General features: G+C 35.8%; 1 protein-coding gene across 1 annotated transcript in view; it reads left to right on the top strand.

The window, feature by feature from the left end:
- CCSER1 (coiled-coil serine rich protein 1) overlaps positions 1–24,868 on the top strand; it is a 488,588-nt gene that overhangs the window by 237,417 nt on the left and 226,303 nt on the right. Inside the window, exon 7 of the mRNA XM_026040000.1 lies at positions 1,048–1,125. Coding sequence (XP_025895785.1) covers positions 1,048–1,125 — 78 coding nt within the window. The remainder of the gene's footprint in view (positions 1–1,047; positions 1,126–24,868) is intronic.

Here is a 24,868-nt window from a genome sequence, read left to right as displayed (position 1 = left end):
TCTTTGCTCACGGGCAGTCGCACAGGCTCGTAGCAACGCAGACACCCCAGCAGTTCATTGCATAGGTTGAAGTCATGAAATCAGTCTGCAATGCAAAGCCTCAGCAGGAAAATGGAAATAGATTCTCCTCTATTCATGCAAATATGATTTTTATGCTCTCCATTATAAGTTTGGTTTCCTTTTTTAGCTCTTGAGAATTTCTTTCCCAAAAGGTATTGGATGTTCTAGTTTTGTCCTGAAGAGTTTTTGATAATGTTTCTATCTCTTTCTTAAAACTGGTTTTGTTCTTATATGCTTATTACGGTTCAAAAATGCACACAATTTTCACAGTACTTATTGCAGCCCTGTCATCTATAAAAGTAATTATTATGTCAACCAATAAGTTTCTAAAATACTACCTGACAGAGGCTGGGTTCTTAAATCAGTCATTCAGATGTTGTGCCCAGATACATTCATTGAGGTATATACCAATTTATTTTCAGTATTAAATTTGTTGTTCTCGTTTCATATATGAATACTCATTAGCAAGATATATTGATTCATTTTAAAGTAATCTCAAAAAAAAAAAAAAAAGAAAAAGAAAAAATCCAAGTTCTTCGCTGTAATATATAGCTTTCATATTAGCTTTGCCTTATAATTTCATATCAGGACATCAAAAAAGTTATTTATGGTAGTTTGCTGTGTATGATCTTTTTTCTGTTTTCACTTATCCTCTTGTGTATTTTTTGTAAACACAGTACTTCTGTATATTCATGCTTGTGTTTTACTTCTTGAAAGGAGAGTTAATTTGAAATACATAACGCAAAAATATTTAGCCAAAAGTAACGTATTTAATCTTTTAAAAATTAAAACTGTAGCATTAGCAATTGCTTTTTCAATTTAATTCTATTGATTCTTCTAGTTTTAATACTTCCAGTGGGTTTTTATGAGAATGTTGTTTTTTAATAATGAGAATAGATGTCCTTGAAAAGGCACCGAAGAGCGGCGTGGTGCTTTCATGCCCGAAGTTCACCTGGAAGAGCTAACGGCTCTGTGTTTTTCTTTCAGAGTGCAGACATGAGCCCAGCCAGCAGTACTGCCTCGCTTCCAGTGAGCCCTCTTCCTGAGGAGCCCATGCTCTTCAAGGTACAGTTAATTGGTCCTGTGATGAATGTTGAATGTGACCTTTGGCTGATTGTGTACTAATACTGATATACTGTGAAGTGCTGAAACTATTGCTTTGCTTTCTTAAAATTACTTTGGTATCAGCTGATATTCTTATATACTTCTTAAGAAATAGTTAGAACRGAATTTTTTAAAATATTATTCTGCTAATAGAAGAGTCTAGAACTGAAAAACATGATTTAAAAACACGGTGAATATTGTTTTTATGTATTTTGTCTGCTGGTGGAACATTTAGGTATATGCGTGTATACTTTTCCTTCAACAGATTTTTCCATAGGTGTATTTCAAGTGCATATTGTAATAACACAATTTGTTTTCTCAAACATACAAGAAATAACAAAGCCATTTCAGAAAAACACTTTCATTGTAGATCCGGTGTAAACCACAGGACTGTTAGTGTTGTTAATTATTATAATTATTGTCCTTTGGTGGTACTGGCTGCAAGAGGTGGATACTGCAACTCCCTTTTCAGCTTTTCAGACAAGGAAGATGCAAGTTTGGTTTCAGAACCAACATTGTTTCAAATGTGTGTCTTCTTATGGCCAAAATTATACTAGTAAAATTTCTCCTTTTCTGGTGAAGTTTCTCACTACAATACCAAGGTAGATAATAGCCTCAGTTTTTCATGGTTTGCTTTGTGATGACACCAAAGGATGGCTGAGCCAGTGGAACTGATGAAGTTTTTTAATTGTACATTTATGTCCCTGTTGCACATGACTTSAGTTAAGGAAATAATAACCTGTCTCAGACCGTGCCAACCTCATGAGAAACTTTGCTTTTCTCTTTACTTCACTGTGGTAAATATAGTGATTCCTGGGGCCGCATGTGTCACCTAGTTGTGTGGTACCTGTAGTCTCCCCTCTGTGTCTTTGTTTTTGAGACCTCTGGCTCAGTCCTTTTTAGTTGAAACAGAGCAATTTGTTCTGAGACAGTAGAACACGCAGATATCTTATCCATGGGAAAATGGGTTAAATACATGTTGAAATGTTCTAAATGTTATAAGGCAGACTCTGTAGTTATTGTTTCTCCCTGTGCTTTGGAAGCAGAAAAGGAGGAGTTGGCTCAAACTAAAGGTAAGAAAATCAAGTCTGAAGTAGAGAATGGTCTGAAATAATAAATGCTTCAGTTCAGCTCCTCAGCTGACGTTAATTTGCACTACTCTTCATGTTAGCGGCACTCTAACAAATATAGTGCATTTCTTTATTTTTAAAGGAAATGATGCTTGTATAGCTCAAAATGGATTGTAAATGGCTTCTTTGAAGTGAAATAGTTACTCTAATAAAGAAATAAGGCATTTCTTAATATTAAAAGTCCCTTTTCTTTATATTTTATAGTAGAATATTGTACAAGAGAGTGAAAAAAAAAAAGGCAGGCGGCTTTATTTAGTCTTTTATTTTCAGCCAATTTTCAAAACAGGAGGTATATTTTCCTCAAGAATTTATGTAAATTTTGAGATCAGGCAAAGAAAAAGTCAAATGCATCTCACAACCAATGCCATTAAGTAGAAATAAAATAATATGAAATGCAACAGTTTCTGTTATTGCTTTCTGACTCACTCAGAGAGAGCARTATTGTTTCAGTAGTAATGTGAGCGAGGGCTTTTACAAGCCATAACCCTTTCGAAATACTGTCAGTCTACAGTATTGATTTTTGGTAGTGGGTTGATATATTTGCCATACCAGCATAATAATAACATTTCCTACCTCTCGCTGTATGAAATGGAAAAAAAAAAAAAGAAAAGAAAAATAATCTCCTGTGGTTCTGAAAACACAGATGCATCAAAACAGAGCAGTGCAAACACTTTGTCTTTTGGAATATTTGAGGATTGCTTAAGTTAATGAGTTTTTGTATTAAATGGTAAAATGAAATGAAGACCTTGTTCTCAGTCATATTTGATTTTATACCAAGAAAAAGAACTGTTCCTTCTTGGATTTTATCAGTTTATTTTCAAAAGGAAGTCTACTTTTCTGTGCTTTAAAAAAAGGCAAGAAAATAGTATCATCATACTGTTGTTGAGTTTAACTTTACTAAAAGAGATACTTGTGGTTTTTAATCCCATGGCTTTTCAAAATAAGCTCTATAAAAATCTATAAACATGAAGAGAGCCAAAAATGTTCTCTCCCCAACACCCCTCCCTCCGAAAAAAAGAAAACCTTTTAAGAATTTGAAGCTAATCACAGGAAAGTTGGARGTAAAATTTCCGTGTGAATACTTATGTGTTTCATCTCAGCATTAGCAACTCTGAACTCAGTTTACATTTTCACCTTAGGTTGTATATGCTGTGATATCCATATGACCTGAGAGCTCAAAATCTCTGCAGGCAATATTCTGGAATACTTGGAGGCAAGATGGTTATAATAAAGCTGGGGATGTTCACCTGTGTCTATTAGAATCCTTTTATTTATTATTCATTCACTATATTTTATTTGTGTTAATACAATATCTATAAGGAGTACTAGTGATATCTAAAAACAGAAAAGGAGAAGATGAGATTAAGAACTTCAAGATAGACAACTCAAGACCCATATAAGGGTAAAAAGCAATCAGAGGACATGAAAGCATAAGGTCCAGCAACCTTCACTCCCTAAGTGTTATAAATAGTAAAATAATAAAGCGAGTTGATTTTGGCTGAGCAAAGAGCACAATATTCAATAAGATAACCAATTCTTTATGTGGCTTCCATTTGCTTTTCGTGGTGCAGAGTTAGCTTTAAGCTTGAGTAAAGAGCAGCCATCTCTAGCTGAGCACTTTAAAAGCTTGGAAAAAAAAAGAAATCTTGTTCAGACAAGTATGCAGACATTGCACTTTTCAAAAGGTTTTCTCTCCCTCAAATCTAAACCAATTTTCAATGAAACATTCMAAGACATTTCTTTGCCATGACGATAATTTTTATATCAGATTTCAACTTGTATCCTCATCTGTTTTCCATAGTTAAAAGCTATTAAAAAAGCAAGACCTTTTCCTGTATTGTTGGGGAAAGTGTATGTCCTTTCTCTCAAAAGAACATCTTTGGTGGTGGTCTTTAACTTAAGCTTTCTTTGTAGGGAAGAATGTTATTTTGAACAGGAAATTATCCTTCTGGCTTTGTATTGTGTTCTTTGGAGAACTGGAGAATTAGAGCCTTATCTTTGGAAAAAATGTGACACAGCAGCTGAAAATTTTCTGAATTAAGAATTTGAAAAACAGAGCAGAATGGTGTGTGTCATGCAACCTTAACACAAGTGGTTATTCTACATGATAATAGCAAAACTGTAGCTGGCACAGATATGACTGACGTTTAATTATAACCGCTTATATCTATGTTTATAAGCTATAATTAAAGCAATTTTGTCTTTACACTCCTTTTGAAAATCAGTGAAGGGAGGGTATATTTCTGAAAGGTCAACTTATGGAGCAGCATCTCATCCATCTTTTAGAACCTGTTTCTTTCTCCTGCTCACTGTATAATGCTTTATTATAATAATATTTTCTTAAAGAATTTCTTTTAAAGTTACTTTAAAATAAAGTGACAAAAACTTTTAAGATGGGAAGTCCATGGGAGCTGCTTAGTACATGCTGTAAATTAATTATATTACCTAATGATACAACATCTATCATAACGAGCAGCAGTTTCAGCCACAACCACGATTGTCCACACTGTAACCACACTGTAAATACTAATCATAATAACAATTTATTAAAACAATATTTAATTGCATTTGGATTTCATTATTAACCTCAACTATGCTTCACTAATTGGCATTAAACAAAAAGAGAAGAAATGAATATTATTTCTTTTCTACTTAAGAATCTAAGAATTTTCTAAACATTTATTACCTTACAATATTCTGATAAGCGTGATTAGTACTCTTGGTTCTAATGCCCTGAGTGAGAACCAAAGTGTCAATGCAAATAACAAAAGTGAACAGTCCTTAGCAGTGTTATGAAAGTAGATCTGTATTGCTAGTTCTCCCATTGAGCCTGGAGCATCATGGGCTATGGCTCCATCCTTGTTTGGGTAGTGGTGACAATTAACTAGTATAAGTGTAATGACCTGTTAAGAACTAACAGACTGTGTAGAGTAAACATCAAGAACTCTGCAAAGGTTAATTTTTGTTTGGACAGCTGATTTATAGTTCAGGAAGAAAATGTCATCAAGACAGAAGCCATCCTGGTGCATCTTGTAGGTAACGTAGGCTTACCAGATACTGTGCTTGGATGAGACAGGCAAATATTTACACAACGAGAAAATAAACTCATATTCTCTGATGTTACCTCTAATCCTTCGGGGACTTGAGGTCAATTTTGGTCTGAGAATAAAATATTTTTTGTGCATTTATTTACTTGAAATAAGAGGTCATTCAAACAGATGTGTGCAGGCTCAGAAATACAGTTATTCTAGTAATCATTCAAAGATTAAGCTGTTCTTTTTGTTTGTTTTGTTTGGATATGGTTGGTTGCTTGTTTGTTTTCACAAGGAGCCTAGGTACAGCACAAATAACTTTACAGTGYCACCAATGTAATTCCTGAAAGGATCAAGAAGGTGGCTGGGAAGTTGAAGCTTTATCACCTAATCACTTTCTACAGGCCTAACTAATCATAACTATCTTTCTTTCCTCAAATTTTGAATGTGCAGTCTTTTTTTTTTTTTTTTCCTTACTAGTATGTTCTTCTTGATTTATTAAAACTTTCTCATAGAGTGAGGTTTTTTTGAGAAAACAAAATCACAGCCGTTGCCTAAATTGCTGGTCATGGCACTTTGAAATGATTTTGTTAGCCAGGCATTGACAGATAACCATTTTCATCTTTTTTAGTAGTATTTCCAGAAGCTACCAGAAATTCAAATGGTTCTTCAACCACAGACATACAGTTGGGTCATCATTATTTTTTAGTTGTCAGGGTTTCCAGAAGACCTTAAAACTGAATATTATCAGCACTATAAGAGAAATATTAAGTCTATTGGGTTCCTTTGCTCAGGAAGATGTGCTGCCACATAGTGAATTCTGATACATAGTGCTGCSTGTATAAGTTAAGAAACATCATAAAATTTGTAGCATTACAGGTTGCTGAAAGCATATGATCACTAGAGATTATGAAAAAAATATTTTCTTGAAGCTCCATAGGAGGATCCTGATATCTCAAGTAAGAGCACTTCAAGTTCCTCATTATAATCAACTAAATACAGACAGTAAATCCTCCCAATCGCACATGGGCAAGTGACTGCTAGGCACAAGTAAATCTGGAGGAGCACATGGGTGTTCAGAAAATGGAATGAATGTTCTGTAGTGAGCACTGTTAATCCAAGTGGGACAGAGTGAAATTCTCCTCAAATTATTGTTTACAGTAGCATGTGCCTTCGACCCAGGGCTGGCATGCGTTATGGACACTTCAGAAGCATGAAGTGTTTTCTTATATTTCCTAGAAAATAATTAAAATTTAGGAATCATAAGACTATAAAAATTATTTAATAATAAAACAGTTTCTAGAATTTGCAGGAATAATCAATTTATCCATCTTGCAATACCCTAGACAAACCAAGGATTTAAAAACTGATTTCCGACATCTCACTTSACTATTTTCACAGTGGCAGGAAGTCTCCTTCTGACGAATGTTCCCACTTTTTGCTTTTTAAACACTGTTCTCAGTTTTTAAAAAAAATAGAAAGTTGCATGGAAAATAACACATTTTTGAGAAAAAAATTTGGCTTTATCAGATATTTTTAAATGAAAATTATCCATTAAGTACCTTGATTTCTGTATTTAAACACTCATAAGCTACTTTCCCAGTATTTAAATGACTAAGACTAATAACCTAGCCACAGGTTTTCAAACATAATCCTTTACTGGAGGAAATATGGGCTTCTCATTTTGGAATTCTTGTCAAGCTGGATGCATGAGAAGTGAGACGCTAAAACTAAGTGACTGATTTTGATAATGCTATCATAGAGATGAAAAAGCCTGGCATTCTGGTAAGTAATTTAGRCAACAGTTACTGAGAGTGGGATATATTCAGTTAATTTGAATCATGTAAAATTAAAGACAAGATTAAATTGCTGAAACATAGACATCTTTTGCCAGTTAAGAAACCCAGTTATAGCCTACCTTTCCTCCAGCTGCTTCTTTAGCAGAGCAGACTTTTATCAGGGGGTGCTGAATGTTGCCCTGTTGCACAAGTTAAGTGTCATGTCCACTTTTTTTTTCCTTTTTTTTTTTTTTTTTTTTTTTTTTAACCTTTGAGTTAGTGCCTTAGTCCTACTACATCTTACATGAAGTGTAAATCACTGTAAAAAGCAAGCAATACCTTCACGACTGAAGGATTTGCTGACGGGAGCAAAAACAGCCATTAAAAACTAATCATTCAGTCCTGGCCAGCTGAATAATGAACAAAATATTCACCAGAGTGTCTGACTAAAAGTGTTAGAGATAGACTCAACCAAGGAATAAAAATTTCTTTTCATCTGCTAGATTTGTATATTCAAGTAAGGATTAATTTTGTAAATGATATTTTATTTTGGATAATGTCTAAATATTTTAAACCCATTTTGCCTGGTATTCTGTTATATAATTTTTTCCTCTTTGAGAATATCTCAATTTGCATCCAAAGCCAATTAAATATCCAACTTGTACAAGTAATTTTACACTGCTAAAGTTTGCAGAGTAACTTTCACTAAAAATGCCCAAATTAGTAGTACTTTGTCATAGCCTGCCATGCCTGAATCAAATTTAAAATGTCTAGGAAACCCACATGGACTAAAAATCCTCTTTATTCTATAAAAGTAGATGCAGTAAGAATATTAAAAAGAGAACTCAGAAGGATATTGGTGACAGTGCAAGTTGAAAATAATTTGAAAACGTACAAGAACATTTTATTAGTATGAAAGTGTGGGATGTTCACAAAAACTTTAGTTGTTAGTCCATTTATATTGCAAGAGAAAAAAAAATAGTAATACTGGTATTGCCCCTCTGACAATATTTCTCCATTTTGCAAAGAAACAGGTCTGTGAAGTACACTTTCAAAGTTCCTGCTTTTTTTTTCTGACTTGTTTTATAGAGCTTTGGCTTGTTTTTGTGGGACTATTTTGATTGCTGTAGGTAAGTTTTTGTTGGCAGGAGCCAACATAGCGGGAGCCTCCCGCCATTTTGTGTGGGGAAGGGGGCACGTCGAGATGAGGGTTTCCAACTGGCGTCACGTCCGCGTGCGGCTGCTGTTCAGGGAGAAATACTTGGTCTCTCAGAAACTAAAAGTGCTTCAGAGCTGCCCTGAAATGAAAAAAGCAGCCCCAAAGCTTTGCTCTGTGTGCACCCAGTGGTGGAGTCGTTAACGAGATGTTCGTCACCCTTGCAAACGAAGGTTGGTGTTTGTAGGTGTTTTCGCTTGTGGACACTCATAGAACTGTGAGTTTGTACRGTTGGTAGTTATTTCTGTCCTTATGAGCATTTTGAGTAATGTAAGTGGCCCTTTAAATTATTAATTATTTAAAATTTTTGCTTCCAACTGCCGAAATCAGCTCTCCCTCCACAACCACAAAATGGCGGATGGCGGCGCTCCTCCCTCACTGGTTCCCTCAGCAGTGTGTGTGGTCGAGTAATGATTTGTTAGCAAAATGATAATTCCTTTTCATGACAAGGTAAAAAAAATAGAATTATCTGCATGTAAATGAAAACAGCATTAGTGTGCACCTCTTAGAAAGCGGCCTTTGGAGGAAAGTGAGAATGTTATAAAACTGTTTTTTTCCTAACGTATCMGTGCTACAATCACGTAAGTGCTACTTGCATGTCACCTAGATGTTTCAATAAGCAGATTTGAAGGGACTGATGAGCTTAAATGTTGATTTACTCTGAGGTGCAGAGATTCTAGCAAACACCAACCGTTGTAAGGCTCCTGTGTGGCGAGCAGGTGTTACACACCAGCCCGCACCGGAATGGGCAGCAGAGTTGATGTTTCCAGCCTTCAGGCTTGAGCTCTATTAGTCATTTGTCCCCGAGCTCTGTCCTGCTCACAGGGCTGATCTTCTGTATTAAGATAAGGGATCTTTAGCTCCTCTCCTGCCCCACTCCAGGAGCACAGATCGCTGTGCAGACACGTCTTCCCAGTCACAGGCACTGGGGGATGTTCTCCTTTCCCTTAGGTTCTGAGAAATAGCTACAATACCTATATTAATGTAATATTTGTTAATTATATTCAATTATATTCTTTGGTTTTACTTGATTTTACTTTTTTCCTGCTTGTGGAGATCCTGATGACTCAGCTGCGTCCAGGAAATAGAAGTGTATGATTTGGGACACCACTGGCCTATAGCTTGTCCCCGTGACTGAAGTATTAATTAGTTTTTGTTATCCAAACCATTTCTTAAATGTCCGTCCTGATCAGTGTGACTAATGGTCCAATTTGTAATGATATTAAATACAAGTCTGAAAACAGATTAATATAAAAGAGATTCTCTTAACCTAACTTTTCAGCATTACCAAATGTATGTAGTTCTACCAGGGAAGTTCATCAAAGGGCTCAGCTGATAAGATATATCTACAAAAGTACTGGATACATAGTTTATGTATATAGTACATATACACATTTAGTACATATACTACATTTGCATATGCAAATTTTGCATATATATAAAAGATGCATGTTTTTTATAAGACAAACTGAAGTTTAATATCCTTTAATGATTCTTAAGCTTATGAATCATTTTGGATAAGGAAGAGTTTTTTTTAATTAGTATTTTTAACTGAATTGAGTAATGTCTTCATTCTTCAGCGTATGRGAGTTATGGGGGTAAAATACCTGATGCTGTCATATTGTGTAACTCATGGCATATTAAACTGTTAAGGAAAGCCAAGCATTTGGCAGATTGTGATGATAGTCATTTCTCATTTTAATCTCTATATTAATCAAATTAGATTATATATTATCTGGTTATTGTATAGCATATATATTATTGTAGTATATATGTGATGTGTTATTAATAACATAACATGTATGCAGTCATCACTGTGGTATAAACCCAGGAACGTACTTTCACGTGAGCATTGTTTCCTGTCAGAAGTTATTTAACTTGATTTAAGTTGAAGAAGTTATTTAACTTTATTTATTAAGACACAACTCTAAAGTAACTTGAAACTGTTCAAGTGTGATAAATAAAATGTCTACAAATAACTAAAGTGATACTTCAAAAAGCTATTCAGTTTCACCAGAATGCAACAGTTACAGACCTAGTAATAGARACATCTTTAAATGAAACATTTTAAGAAGAGTAACCAGAATGATACAACTGTGAGGGTAATAGAGTTGGTATAAGAGCTATCATCTCAGTAATAAGAATCAATCGATGATGCTGACTGACACTTGAAAATTCAGTTTAAAAGTCTGAACTGTTAACTATTTCATTCTTCCTGTTAAAAAAGATGCAATGAGCTTCATAAATCTCTATAACATTCCAGGAAGTGGACATATTCTGCAGACCTGCAGATTAATATGTTCACCAGGGAATAGGATATAATGTCTAGAGATATTAGCCACTCAACATGTGTCAGATTTAGCTTCTTTTGTGGTTAGTCTCTATGCCATATAGCTCCACTGGAGTTAACTTTCCAACTTATTTTTATGTCAGGGCACTGGAAACAGTCTTCATTTGGAAATGTGAAAAACTATATGAAAGCAAAAATAGATGTGAAGATGATGGATTAATGCTGTTGCACTTTGTACTGAGATCATTTGATAATCCAGAATTACCTTTAAAAAAAAAAAAAAAAACTTATTCAGGGGAGTTATATAAATGCATCTGTGTAGCAGGTGACCTACAAAGTGATCCTTATGCTTGTCAGTCTATTACCTGTGTGTTTAAAGAAATATATATATTGACTATATATAAAGTACAGATTGTCAGGACTGCAGCCTTTTGCACAAGCACAGATGGCTTTCCCAGGGTTATGGAGGACAGGAGCTATGAGTTGCTCTAGTTCATTTCATTAACAAATAGACCACTCCATTAAAARCAAAAATTTTGAAAAGCAATCATTTTAAACTACCAAAGAAAGGAAAATTTACAACATGGAGCAATGATAAAATAACTTAAACACACAGTGACAGAGAATCCAGGAATTTGTGATTCTCCATTCCACTTAGCCCTTACTAGAAGGCCCCCTTGGCAACCGCTTTCATTCCTATCAAATATATACCCACCCACAAATATGGGTGTACATTTCTTTTATCTAGTGTAAATATGCAGTCAAATCTTAAAACAAGAAGACCCTACACTTGCTTTTTGTTCTGAGCTATGTGTGCATAGCTCTGAATTACAGCAGCCCACTCATCCTTGCTTTCTCCTTTGTTTCCTTCTATGTCTTTGGGTGAAAGAGAAAAAAGTAATAAAGAGGAGGGAAAAAAACCTTAAAAGAAATGTCAATCAATGGTGCTTAACAGGTGCCTGCAGACARGAGAGCTGGTGTTGCTCTGTGCTGCTGAGCAAGGCACTGCTTTTTATCTGTGGTGCTTCAAAAGTAGAATTGGATTTTTCTTTCTGTTTCCGCTTGTAGAAGAAAGGGAACAGATTGCACAGGCAGGGATTCCTGTTTGAGGTTTACAGATGTGTGTTTAAATTGCAAATAGCTGTCTTGTTGGGTTAGTAGCTTATTTATAGGAAAGATGGCCTTGGGTTTAAGGCCTGAAAGTGAAAATCAGAGCATGTGGAGTTGTATCCAGCAGCTGATCTCCTTTCCTAGGAAAGATGATGGAGGTGGTTTGAATTCTGTTTGCACAGCGCATTTATTCTTTTCAGTGACGTAGTGAGAACGATTTTGTTAAAACTTTTGAAGTATGTTGAGGATTCTCTCAAGGCAGGTGTACTAGATGTGCCAAATATTAGTATTTGTAAGCATTTTGGGTGGTAAAATACAAAAGAAGAGGGCAGAGAGAGAACATGGTACTGCAGGCTGCAGCATATGGAAAACTGAGGGAGGGCTAATTGGGAGTTAGGATGTTAATCTACGTCAAATAATTCATATTGGCATCCAACTGCTTGTTACAAAGCTTATGACTTAATTACTATTTTTGGCAAGTCTGAAGCTCTTCTATCAGACTGCTAAGATGGGAGTTGTTAGGCATGAAAGGAATTGGAGCTATCTTGCCTGATACAGCTATGTCCTAATAAGTCATTCCTTGTCATGAGTTTAACAGAACTGGAAAAGGTTTGGCACCTTATGTTAGAGGAAATGTGTGGGAACTATCTTGCTCTGTTTCTTTTTAATTTCATGCATATGAGGACAAGCTTATTAAACAGTTTAAATAAAAATTAGGTCCTCCCACAAATAGCTTCCACTAATGAGTAATAAAATTTGAAATGAGAGCTGCTGTAAATAACAGAAGTTAAATGCAAATTATGAAGCAGAGCAATCCATTATTGTGTTTAAGGTATCAGGAGTTTGTTACATCTTAGTTCTCTTATCTCTTTTGGTTTGTGGGCTGCTATACAAACACATATTATGGATYGCTTCTGAAGCGTATTGAACAGTTACTATAAAAACCATGGCAGACATCTTTGGATGTGCAAGAGTACTGAGTTTCAGTTAAACCTTTTACTGTACCAAGTTATTGATAATAGTTAAAATAGAAGAAAACACTGTTAGTTATGGTGGATGTTTCGATCAGTTAAGTTTATATTAGGAAAGTGGCTGCACGTTTTACACAGCACGTGAAGGACAAGGCATGACAAAGGAAGGAGCTGCATCTTGTACCCAGCTTGTAAAATGCACACAGAAATATACATTCAACAATTTATACAGGCTGTCTTTTGAATTTGGTACCTTAAGTATATTTCAAAGCAAGTCATATCTTAAAACTCATTCTTCTGTTATGACAACTTGTCGACGCCTATGCTTATTGTAGTTCATATAATTTTCACAGCTTGGTAAAGCCCCCACAGTAACTAATTGCTCCCAATTTTTTGCTGAAATAATTTATCAAGTGAAATTGAAGAGGCTGCTGAAAGTGTTTTTACAAACTTGCTCTCCTCATCAGGATATTGATTTTAAAACAGTTCCCAATAGTTCCCAGATGTTGTAATCAAATATCCCTCAGGTTTCTTGAAAGACTTCTTTTTTTCTTTTCTTTCTTTTTTTTTTTTTTCGTGTGGTTTTGCTTGAAATCTGTAATGAGTTTTCTGCACAAAGCTCCTTGTGGACATTTTGACATACTACACTTGTATCACTGGGTAGGCAGAAAACATAAATTCAGCTTCCTCTTATGTTCTTAAAATTCAGGTCTAATACAAGTGTATGCTTATCTTCATGTGTATACTTAGGTTAATGAGGGCTTATCTCTGGCATTTTCAGTGTTAAGAAAGTAAATRCAAAGGTTAATAAAAGTTATGCTTTTAAATGAAGGAGCCATTCCAAGCAGAGGTATTTCTTGGAGAATGGTCCTAATTATTGGAACGTGGTGCATAAACGTAGATTCACCTTCACTCCAATCTTAGCAGTTAAAAATCTTTTGAATGCTAGGAGGAGAAATACTGCACTGTGGCAATATTCTGACCRTAAGTATTGTAGTAACAGCAATTTTATTTAAAAAATGGATTTTTACCTGTCAGATTGGCAAGGAAAAGTGCTAGTCTGCCACCTTTCCTGGGGGGCTGCCAGCTTTATCCTGGAGTGCTATTGTATAAGCACGACAGAGAAGAGCTAAGGTGGTAGCTTGTACCCTCAGATACGTGGTGAAATCATTTTAGCAAACGCGATGTTTGTGAAAGAAGAGCCATCACATAGTGACTAGACAGTTCAGACGTTGTTCATCGTCTAGCGAGTGTAAAATAATGAATGTCTAGCAACAGGAAACACAGACCTGTGATCCCCAGAGGAACGGTTGATGAATATCCAGACCATCTTATTTGTATTTGCCAGGCAAATCTATTTAAACTTTCTGACAGAGATACAACTGCAACCTAATATTTCAGAAAAGATGCATGTTCCTTTTTAATCAGTGTAAAGTTAACTGATTAATAGGTCTTTTGGATACGATATTCTTTAATTTTTGAGTAGTGCATAACATGTATTTTATACCTTAGAAGTGTGGTTCCCCAGACAAAAGATCTGTGAAATCACCATTAATTTCTAAAGATTTCCAAAACCCAGAATTAGATTTTCAACAAGTACTTGACTTAACAGTCTGAATGAACACAAATTGTCTTCAATGGATGCTGATTACAGCCGGGTAAATTTGGCTAAGAAAACCTTCTGATTTTTTTAGGCATTTTTTTTTCCAAACCTATATCATTGCAGGTAATTCCTGTTTCATTCTTCTCTCTTATGGCATACTGCCATCTTTCTAGTTCCCTCTGGTGTTTATTGTGACTTTGTTAACTAGGAGTGTAGAGCATTGATGCTTTTTAGAAAGGTGCAATTGCAAATATGTAAGTGTTTTATTGTGAAGCTGATTCTTCAAGTGTTTTAAATGCATTTTTGAAAAAAAAAAAAAACAAAAAAAAACAACAAAAAAAAAACCACCTAGTGGTAGCTTGGATGGTAGGATATCCAAACTTTATGCCAGACCATAAACTTGCAATTTAAAGAAGATCAGATATCATATTTTATGTCTGCTTATAGCAGGATGTAATCCAGATCATCCATCATTATGGCATGGCATTGCACTCAATCTGCATGGTTGTTTTCCTCGAAGATTTACAGAAATCCACTTCATATGATTCAGTCTCCAAACCTCACCTTCTGACAAGAGAGATGTCATCTGGAAAAAAAAAAATTACTTCTGGAGGTAAAAGCCTAATCTTGAATCCTTGCTTCATGGTGGCTACATCATTGGCCTCTGTCTTGAAACAGGAGCCTTCCCTTTGGGTTAGTGTCTTTTCCAGCCACGCCTGCTTGCTCTTCCTTCTCCATATCCTGTTCCATGCCATGGTCTCCACCTTCCTAAGCTCACCCTTTTTTTCCCTCCCTGCAGTTTCTACTGAGGGTTGTGATGTTGCCTTCCACATCTCTGACACCCTGCTACCGAGTTCATGCCGAGGTTCCCATCCACTGTTCCTCAGCTCTGGAATAGGTAATTAGTGCCTGATGGCAATTTGAGAGGCACCTCTTTTAGCCCATAAATACTATGAGAAAAATCTCACCATAGTCCCCAGCAGCTTGAGTTAAAAACAGTCACCAAAAGACCTCAAAGGAATGAACATTTGTCATTTAGTTGCACTTAAATTACCACCATGTAAATTAGCCAGTTTTGCAAAATGCTGTTCTTATCTCCTTACATTTTCCTTGAATGAATTACAAAATGAAATTATTGATTGACACAGTTAGAAACCATCTTTAATGAACAGATTTTGAGAGCTAAAAATATAATCTGCCAGTTTGGCTATAATGTACATTTAAACATGCCCAGAGGTTAATCACTCCTTGCAGAGCACTGTTGAAGAGTGAGTAAATGAAGAACTGAGGGAAATGCCCTGCCCTGCAGGTTGACACATCTCAACTATAACTTCTGCCGCCTGATATGATTGGGTGGCCAAATACACTCAATATGGCTCTTTGGCCTTTCTGTGCTGTGTTTGCTGTTTTTTTTTTTTTTTTTTTTTTTTTTTTGAAAAAAAAAGGTACATCCTTAGAATTGTTTCACCTACATTTAAAGGTCTTGTAAGCACTATTAAAACTTATTTTCAATCCTGAATATTATTAACATGACATGAAGCAGAGATGGATTCACACATCTCTCCAGTAAAGTGAATTCATTAGGATTACTATTCTGTTGATACTGAAATAGGTGCAGTGTAAAGTTGTAAAACATTATTGACATCTAACTAGTCTGACTGTGGTAGTGAGGCTCATGTGAAGTGGTGATCCATCCTTTCTGTCTTAGGAGAATGAGTACAAGGCAAAGCTACTTTAAGATACAGGATTGAATTCAAGAGACAGGTGAGGAACTGCCCTACCAGCTATGTGTAGGCTGTCTTTTATGTGTATCCAGAGACTGAAAAATGATACAGAAATACATTATAGTGATCCTGGTATTGTCTGGGGAACAGAAAAAAAGAAAAAAAAAACCTATTAGACATATTTGCTCTTCTGTCAAATCCCACACACCTCTCAGCAGACAGAGATTCTGCCTCCCCCTCTCCCAGTGCTGTCACCTTCTCTTGGGTCTTTTATTTTTGGTCTTTAATTTTCAGCTTCCCCTATGGGAGATGATCTTTAGGTTATAGTCCAGTAAAAGATGTATTGTCTATGCAAGGTCCAGCTGATGTTCGCTTTTATCAACCCATTAACAGTCTCATCTCTTGGGATCTCGTACATTAAACTTTTTGTTTTGTTGACTTTTCCTTGATTTGAGTCTATTTCCCCACCAGAACAGCAACCTTCTCTTGCATCTGCCTCTCTAAAAACTATTGAATACTCAGAAATTTCTGACCATAGTCATTTCTTGATGTAACTTTAGTGTCGTTCTTTGGGCTGTTGTTTTACCTAGGGCATTTTACAGGATTGTGGGTTTTTTTTATAAAGCAAAGATGAAGGCTGAATATTGTTGGTTTTTGAAACGTCAGAAGTCTGGGCTTTTGATGAAACACTCATTTTAGCTTTTTTTTTTAATTAATTTACTTTTATTTTTATGGGAAGATCATATTCTGTGTGTATGTTATGGCCTTATTTACACTACTGTGTCTAACTCGATACTGGTTTTTGTGAACTGTACCAGGTAAAGTTCAAGTTCAGATTTTCTCTGACATTGATTTTTTTCTATATATTTTCTTGTTAAATATATTTTCTATCCAAAATTCTTTATTTTTAGTCTACTGGTTTTGATATGTTCTTCTAAATTAGATTTTTTTTGGTGGCTTTGCTAATATATCTTCTGCTACACATGTGGTCTTTTCTCTGTGTCTCATTTGATCGATTCCTTGATTATATTACTAATTTGCCCTCTTTCACATCTCCTTCTCTTCATTTGCTGTCCCTGCAGTTTTGCATCACTAGCACAGGCCCTTTCTTAGGCTTTTTGGAGGTCCTTTATTAGGCTTTTATCAGTCAGGTCTGATCATCAGGAGAGAAAGCATCATCTTTGAAATAAGCTGACCCAAAATAAAATGGAATGGAATGATATCTGGAAATAAGATTTTGCTTTATTAATCTGTTGTTTTTTTTCAGTCAGATGTGTCATCTTACCTTGAAATGTATATTAGCCCTTTCTTCTGCTCGAGAATGGTGATTCAGTCATCTTTCCCATTCACTGAAGCAAATGACGATCAACTGATGCTTGTTTTGGTGCTTTAAAGGTTAATACCAGTTGGTCTCCTTTGTACTTTACACATACGTACTGATTTGATTTTATCAAAATGGACTTGAAATAAAAAGGTTAACCACATTCTCCAAATGTTTTTCAACTGCTAACTCACATCAGCACAGAGGAAAGAATCTCTTTGTTGCTGTGAGGATTAGGAGAAATTTCATGATAGGATTAGACAGAAGATGATTCATTCAATGTTTTCTAAGATAAAAATAACTTCATTGTGGGAATGAGAGTAAAAGTTATAAATCAACTGAGTTGTGAGACACCTAGCAGAATACACATTGCTCTTGTAAAGAGAAAAATAAAAGTAGTCCAAACTGATCTTTATGATACCATGAAATGTTGTCTGTCTTTCATGATTTTGCTTCTTTCCCCTGAATCGAGAAAACCTATGCCTCTGGGTTTGATGGAGATGTTCTGTTCTAGGGGTGTCATCTACATGATATCTCCAAAAAAATTAGCCTGCCTTTTTCTCTTCTCCAAAATTCAGGCTTATTTCTCTGCAGGGTTTAAAAAATGACTAATTTCTGCAGGTATTAAATACCTGCAGAAACTTTGCTAGCTTGCAAAGTTCCATTAATTCTTGCACCACTCGTATGAAGTACTGTTGCCTGTTTTTACTGATTCAGACTCACTGACTCTTGTGTGCTGGAGTAATTCCTTTGCTTACTGTAGTACCTGCAGTGATGTTCCCCCCGGGCGGGATCTGCTCCAGCTTCCATGGCAGGAAGCCTGCACTGCACTGTTGCTCTGAATGTGTTAAGCTGCATCTGCAGATTATATAGATTATATGTTTATCTTGAAAAATTGTGTCCATTCTGTCCTGAAAAATTCTCCCATTTACAGCAAGGGCAAGTGCTCTGCTTCTCTGTGGTACTAGTGAAGCTTATTAAAAGGGTGCTGATTTTTCTACCAAGTTGCCACTTGTCTCGATGTGTGAGTGTGCACCCATTTTAAGTGGAACTGACTGCTTTAGTCACTACCAATTTCTTGTTATTTGTTTCCCTAGGTGTCTGCCTGCATTCTCACTGTTTGCTTGACAGACAAGGGAAATGAGGCAGTGTCTCTCCACAAAGTACATGAAATAGTCCTCTGAGGAGCCTTTGAACGTGACCAAAAATCCCTGTGAAAATGAGCCATGCTTTGAACAATGACAGTTAGTTCTGAAGTTTTGCTTCAAAGATTTAACCTGTGAGAAAGAGTGCTTAATGCCATCTTAAAAGTTCAGGACCTCATTAGGACAGATGCTTAATCATATATAGAGAGGTGGAAGGCGTCTCCGCTACTGGTTTATAACCCTTGTTAAATCCCTCCCTGGCAGTGCGAAAGGTGCTGAAGGACAGGTCCCCAGGACTGCATCATTTTCTGTGTCATGCTGGACWAAAGGTTTTCACGATTTCATACAAAGATCCAAGGAAGTCATGTGTATTTCCATGTCAGTCTTGCACCGTGATGATTTTATCTAGAAATCATAGTTAAAACTTCTGCTCATGTAATGTCAAATCAGCCAGTTTATATGTCTTTTAGGAATTAACATTTGACTTTTATAGGAGAACGGTAGTGCTCATGGCATGTACAAATATGGAATAGTTGAGCTTAAATTGAATTTGCATATCTATCAGACTAAACTATCTTGGCAAGCCTGGTTTTTAAAGCATTGGCAACCACAGATTTGCAGCCAGGGAGACTTTAGCAGCGCTCAGTGTCAGTCAGTTGGGGATGACCCTCATCATGGGTCTTCCCTGCAGGTTGTAGTGTATTCTCCAATTGAGAACCCTAATTGAGATGCAAGTAACTCTTTYCTCCATTTCCAAGCTGCTAATGTAAGGTAGCTCTTTTGCTTAATTGGAGCTTAAAGAATCTTTAAGCACAAAAGCAAATTATTAGCTTCCAAGTGGGAGTAGTGGGAACTACTAGCAGTTGAAGTTAAACATATATGTGCTAGCAAATTCAAGGCCAAGGTCAGTAGGCATGATCTACTATTTATTTTAAGCAAAAATATTTCTTTAGTACTTCCGGCTTTTGCTGTTTTTTCTTTGTTTGTTTGTCTTAGTTTAGGTTCTCCTCTTTGTGAATGGCCTTTTCTTCCTTCATCTAGAGAGAATAAAAGAATGTAGGGGAGTTTTGGAAAATAAATAGAAATGAATGGCTGAGATCTTGCCTGTCTCTGAAATAAGTAGGAGTTCCAAATGCTGAATTTGATGTATAGATTGATACAAGTCTGTGATGTTATTTGGAGAATTTTCTGGTCATAGCTGGTCAATTTTCTGGCTATAGCTGGTAATAGCAATGCAGATTTATTTTTCATGAAAAGAGAATGATACCCTATCTTTTAATACAGATTTCGAAAAGGCGTGCTTGAAAAAATCTAAGGAAATGTTCTGTAGTGCTAGTAACATACTGAAGTAATATATGGCAGGTTTAGAAAATATTTTAGTGGTTATAGAACTAAATGGAAATTGATAAATGGGGAAATTCACTTTATCTTTGTCCATGCATGTATATTTTGYTGAAAGCAGTTGGACCATATTTCTTCCAACAAAAATACTTATTTTTAACAGAGTAATAGTTTTGATTAATGCAATTGGTCAAGATGCAGCAAAAATCATTTTAACTGCCGCTGGTTCCAGTTTATTGAGGCTGCACTGAAGATTTTAATGAGTGCTTTTTCAAGCCTAGGGCCCAGTGTAGACTTTTTTTGAAGAAACCCAAACCTAAAGAAATGAACCTTACGAGTCTAGTTGGTAAGTGTAACCTATACAGATAATTCCTTGTATAATTCAGAATAACCCTATTCCTATTAATTTAAATCAAAAAATGTGTTCTTAAAACATATGTGGCCATGTTATGCCAGCAACTATGTTTTAGTTATGAGTGCAAAGACCTGACAATAAATACTACTTATTCTACTGCAAAACAGAAAAAAATTCAGTGTTCATTGACCACAGGGAATATTAGCATCATTTGCAGATTCATTGTTTGTACATTTAACCTMGTATTTTCAAAGTGTTCCCTTTGCAGGTAATGAATGTGGTTTGCCCGTGTCTTCATTTTTTAAATCATACAAAAATGCAGAACATCTGTAAAAAATAGATAATAGTAAATTTAGATGGAATGAGGTGGAAAAATAACTTAGGAATATTGTTCAGGTTGCAGGTATTTATCTTAATACAAGTGTAGCATCTATTAATGCACCTATCCATATGCATAAAAATGAGTGATGGAACTTCTCAGTGTATCGTGTTAGTGAAGTAAATGATTGTGGAGCATATCTTTAGAAAAAAAGAGTACTTTCCATTTTAASATCAATTTTTTTCAGGTAATGAAAGTGGCATTTTATCTTGTTTCTCCCTGATTATTTTTGAGTTAATTGAAGAATATTTAAAGAAGTAAAGAACACAACCGTTACTTCTGAGTTTTCAAACAACATTGTTGCATTTTTGTGCCTTGTGTTGCTTGGAATATGCACTACTTCCAAGCCTTCGTTCGTTCTCCAATTTTCATAACCAAATAGGTGTTTACACTTGAATTTTCAATTGTAGTACAAGTGACCTGATTATGCAGTGGGCTATACAGCTCTGCTGTGCTGTTTTGCTATTTGTAGCAAAATAAATTACACACACTCTTGACTTCTTTATATGATCTTTGCAACATTCCCCTCAACTGGCAGTCCCATTTATTATGAGTATGAGGAGTTAGGCCCACACAATATGAATGATTTTTTTTTCCCCATTTCTGTCAGAAATGGAGAGGTACCAAAGAAAAAGGAAGATGGCCAAAGCACACACATGCCTGGGACATATCCTCTGTACAGAACTGTTTGCTGTTTTCTTAAAGGTGTTCCTTGCTGCTGAGCTGTGGCTTACAGTACTAGTGAAATAAATCCTACAAAATTCTTCTGACAAAGCTTATTGCTGTGATCTTACAGAAAAGGAAGCTGACCAGAAGGAGTGATAAAAAACCCTCAGAATGAAACTTGGAGCTTTTTATTTTTCACTTGTTGCCCTCATCATAACATGATCATCTATCTTTTGCTTGTTCCTGACTCACACCCCTCAGTCTCTTGTTATCTCGAGGTCAAACATAATTAGCTCATCTCTTCAGGTATACATTTTCTAAATGATACTGATTCTGAATCCCAAGTTTTGTATTCCAGAAAGCTTGCAATTCCAGAAAGCTTACCCTTTACAGTGGAGAGGATAAGTGAATACTACCAAACTGGAAGTATTTAGTGATAGGATTCCATGTCTGCTTTTAATCACTGAAACAAGAGGAGGGTTTATATATATATATATATATATATATTTTTTAATGCCGACATTCCCCATGGTAGAGAGAACAAAATCATTGAATAGATCAATTTGATGAAAGTAGAATTTGTTCAACATCACTGACTTTTGTTTATGTATATAGGAAACAGATAGCTGTAGCTTAACTAATCCATGGAGATGGATCATTCTGCGCATTTTAGAGACTGACAAATGACTGCTATCTCACCTTGTTCTCACTTGGATCACGTACTTATTTACAGTTTCTGAGAGCTGTGTAGTGGAACTGGAGCTAAAAATCAAATCTCAAATAAGGCAATAACATAAAGCAGATGTGTCAGAGCAGCTCTGTCTTGCTACTTGGAGTTCATTATTTCTGAGCTTGAAGCAGCCATGTATAGTTACCCTTGATAACACAAAAATAATGTAAAAACTATTTTCCGTTTGTGCATTTGTTTGCAAAGGCATTCAATGTACTAAAAAAAAAAAAAAAAAAGTATTTTAGTGTTTTTCCCCCAAGCAACACCTACTTGTTTTGATTTCATATTTTTATAGGAAGATGATTACCTTGTCTTTGAACTCAAAGGGTTTATGGAATAAATCTTAATGAGGGGGGAGAAACAAAACTGCTTTCTAGAATTTTGCATCTTTTTTGAGAGAGAGAGAGAGAGAGAGAGAGAGAGAGAGAGAGAGAGAGAAGACATAAGGGAATGTGTGTGCAAGTGAGGACATATGTTCTTGTTTCCTTCTGGATTATTCAAGTAGTGCTTCAAAAGGCTTGTCCCTTAATCAAGTATATATTAATATTGACAGTGGGCTTATGGAACCATTTCTTGCATATCAGCCTAACACCATTTAAAAATTCCCTGAGGTGTGGAAAGGCTGATTTGTATGTCTTCCACTTCTATTTTGTAAGGCTACATAATAGTACCCGTTAGTACAGCAAAAGCTGACTTTTTTGCCTTGCATTTTGAAATTTCTGCCCCTTTTTCCAACTTTGGATTGTCAAAAAGGGTGTGGAAGTGCCTCGGCTCATTTGGGGAATGATTGGGAAAAGAGACCTGCACATTTCTGTAGAAATTCCAGTTACCAATTACCATGTTCATTAGAATATTTGAATCACAACTCATTTGGATTTGGATTTATTTTCAGAGTAAACCTGACATATTAAGCCATGTAAATCTATTGCTGTCAGCTCCTATCATGATTACAGGAAGAGGACACTGTGTGCCATTGTAACACTGCTCTTCCACCAGATTTTTAAGTTAAAACCGTCATTGCCTTGTTTATCACTGAGTTATTAGCCACAATCCATTATTTTATGCTAGCCACTGCCATGTCCATCTTTTTAATACCTCTCTTGTCATTATAAGTGCCTTTAGCCTTACAGGCTAATGAARGGGTCTCATATCAAGCCTGATTACTACTCTAATGTTTCCCAGGCATGCTCGGTGATGAGCTTGGCATATGAAACAATTTCCTGCAGTAATAAAGCTAATTAAAATGGGCAGTCATCCCCACATCAGTCTTTAATGAATTATAACGAGCTCATTAATCTATCCGTTCTCACTCAGCACATCTATTGGCTAGGCATCTCTGTAGGTATAGTAGGGTGTAACTTTTGGATAGAGAAAAWTGAATGTTGAAAAAGCATCTATTTTCCTTTATTGCCTAAAAGGAGGAGTCTGTAGAGTCTTGCTGTAAGTGAATATTCTTTTATATAATCAGAAAGGAAAGGGATAGATAGCCAAGGCCTGTTAACAGTGGCCGCAGGAAGGCTCATGAATGAGTTTAACTAGATGCGACGCTGTGCTGAGAATGGCAGAGTAATTAATGCCTCCGTGATGCTCACAGTTCATTTAAAACATAACTCACAAGGAATGCCTTTGTAATGGGATCTCTGGGAAAGTTTCCTAACAAAAAAACATGAAGCTCCGTTTTGGTTGTGTTTTTCTCCTTCTTTCAAAAGACTTTTTAAGCTTATGCTTCCAATTCCATGATGACAAATAGCTCAAAATTACAAGTAAGATTTATGAGTGGAAAGAGGCAGTGAAACATGTAAATCTCCATAGAGAATAACCACCCATTTTCTTTTGATTCTTGCCAGGTAAAAGTCTAGTGGTGGCTAGAACATCTGGAACATCCTCTGGAATTGTCTAATTCTTCTTAGTTTTTGGCATTGTTAGCATTCCTCTAGTTCAAATCCCAAAGGCAAAATTAGGGTGTTATTACCAGGCAAATGAACCTTCAGTTTTGCTCCACTGATTTTATATATTTTATTAATAATAACTTCAGTCCTGCAAAACGTATGTTTCCAGTGCATGCTTGAGAAGGTGAACTAAACATGCGGCTCCAAAGGCAGTATGAGTTTTCCATTGGTGTCTGCTCTGGAACAGGATTAATATTCTTCTCTAGATTGCAAAAAGATACTTAAGAAATACTGTGCTTCACCAAGCACATATTTTTATGCAAACTCCCAAGGCTTTGTTTCCCTTTTGTTTTAGGAAGAAAAAGTGGAAGCTGCCACTGGGGTGCAGTGAAGCTACTCATAAGCTGCCCTGTCAGGTGGTGGCTGTGATACTTTTTGTCAGCCTGAAAAAAAATAGAAAAGCAGAGCTGAATTAACAGCTGATGGGACGAGCAAGTATTATGCCAATTAGCCTAGACTGATTTCTGTGCTCTGTGAACTGGCCAGCTATTTCTAGTTGGCATCAGGCCACCTTTTAAGAGTTAGATGTTGCAGTATTTTTCTAATTATCCTGTGTCGGCGTAACTGTGTCTTCTCATACCTGCATTTCCTACATCACAGATAGCTGACACAGCCTTTCTCATTTGATTTTATTTTCAGTTAAAAACCAATCAAGACAAAGACCATTTTCCCTGGGAAATGATCATAATGTTAATGTAGAAATGAGATTTTTTTACATGCATGCCGAGTTGGTGGTATTTAAAGATTGATGTAGCTGCAGAAAAACTACTGAAAAATGTCACATTACGTAACAAAGATGCACTTTCAAATAAAAAGTGTTTTCACTTTAGGTCAGTAAGTAATTGGTTGTGCAGTTAGTGAGGCATTCACACTCCATGTATAGTTTGGTTAAGTCCTTTTTTTTTTTTTTTTTTTTTTTTTTTTTTTTTTTATCCATTAACTTGAATTATGACATGGAAAATTC

This window comes from Nothoprocta perdicaria, unplaced genomic scaffold (genome assembly GCF_003342845.1).
Source record: "Nothoprocta perdicaria isolate Ctin4 unplaced genomic scaffold, notPer1 scaffold_249, whole genome shotgun sequence".
Taxonomy (NCBI): Eukaryota; Metazoa; Chordata; class Aves; order Tinamiformes; family Tinamidae; genus Nothoprocta; species Nothoprocta perdicaria.
This window is presented reverse-complemented; position numbering and strand designations above follow the sequence as displayed.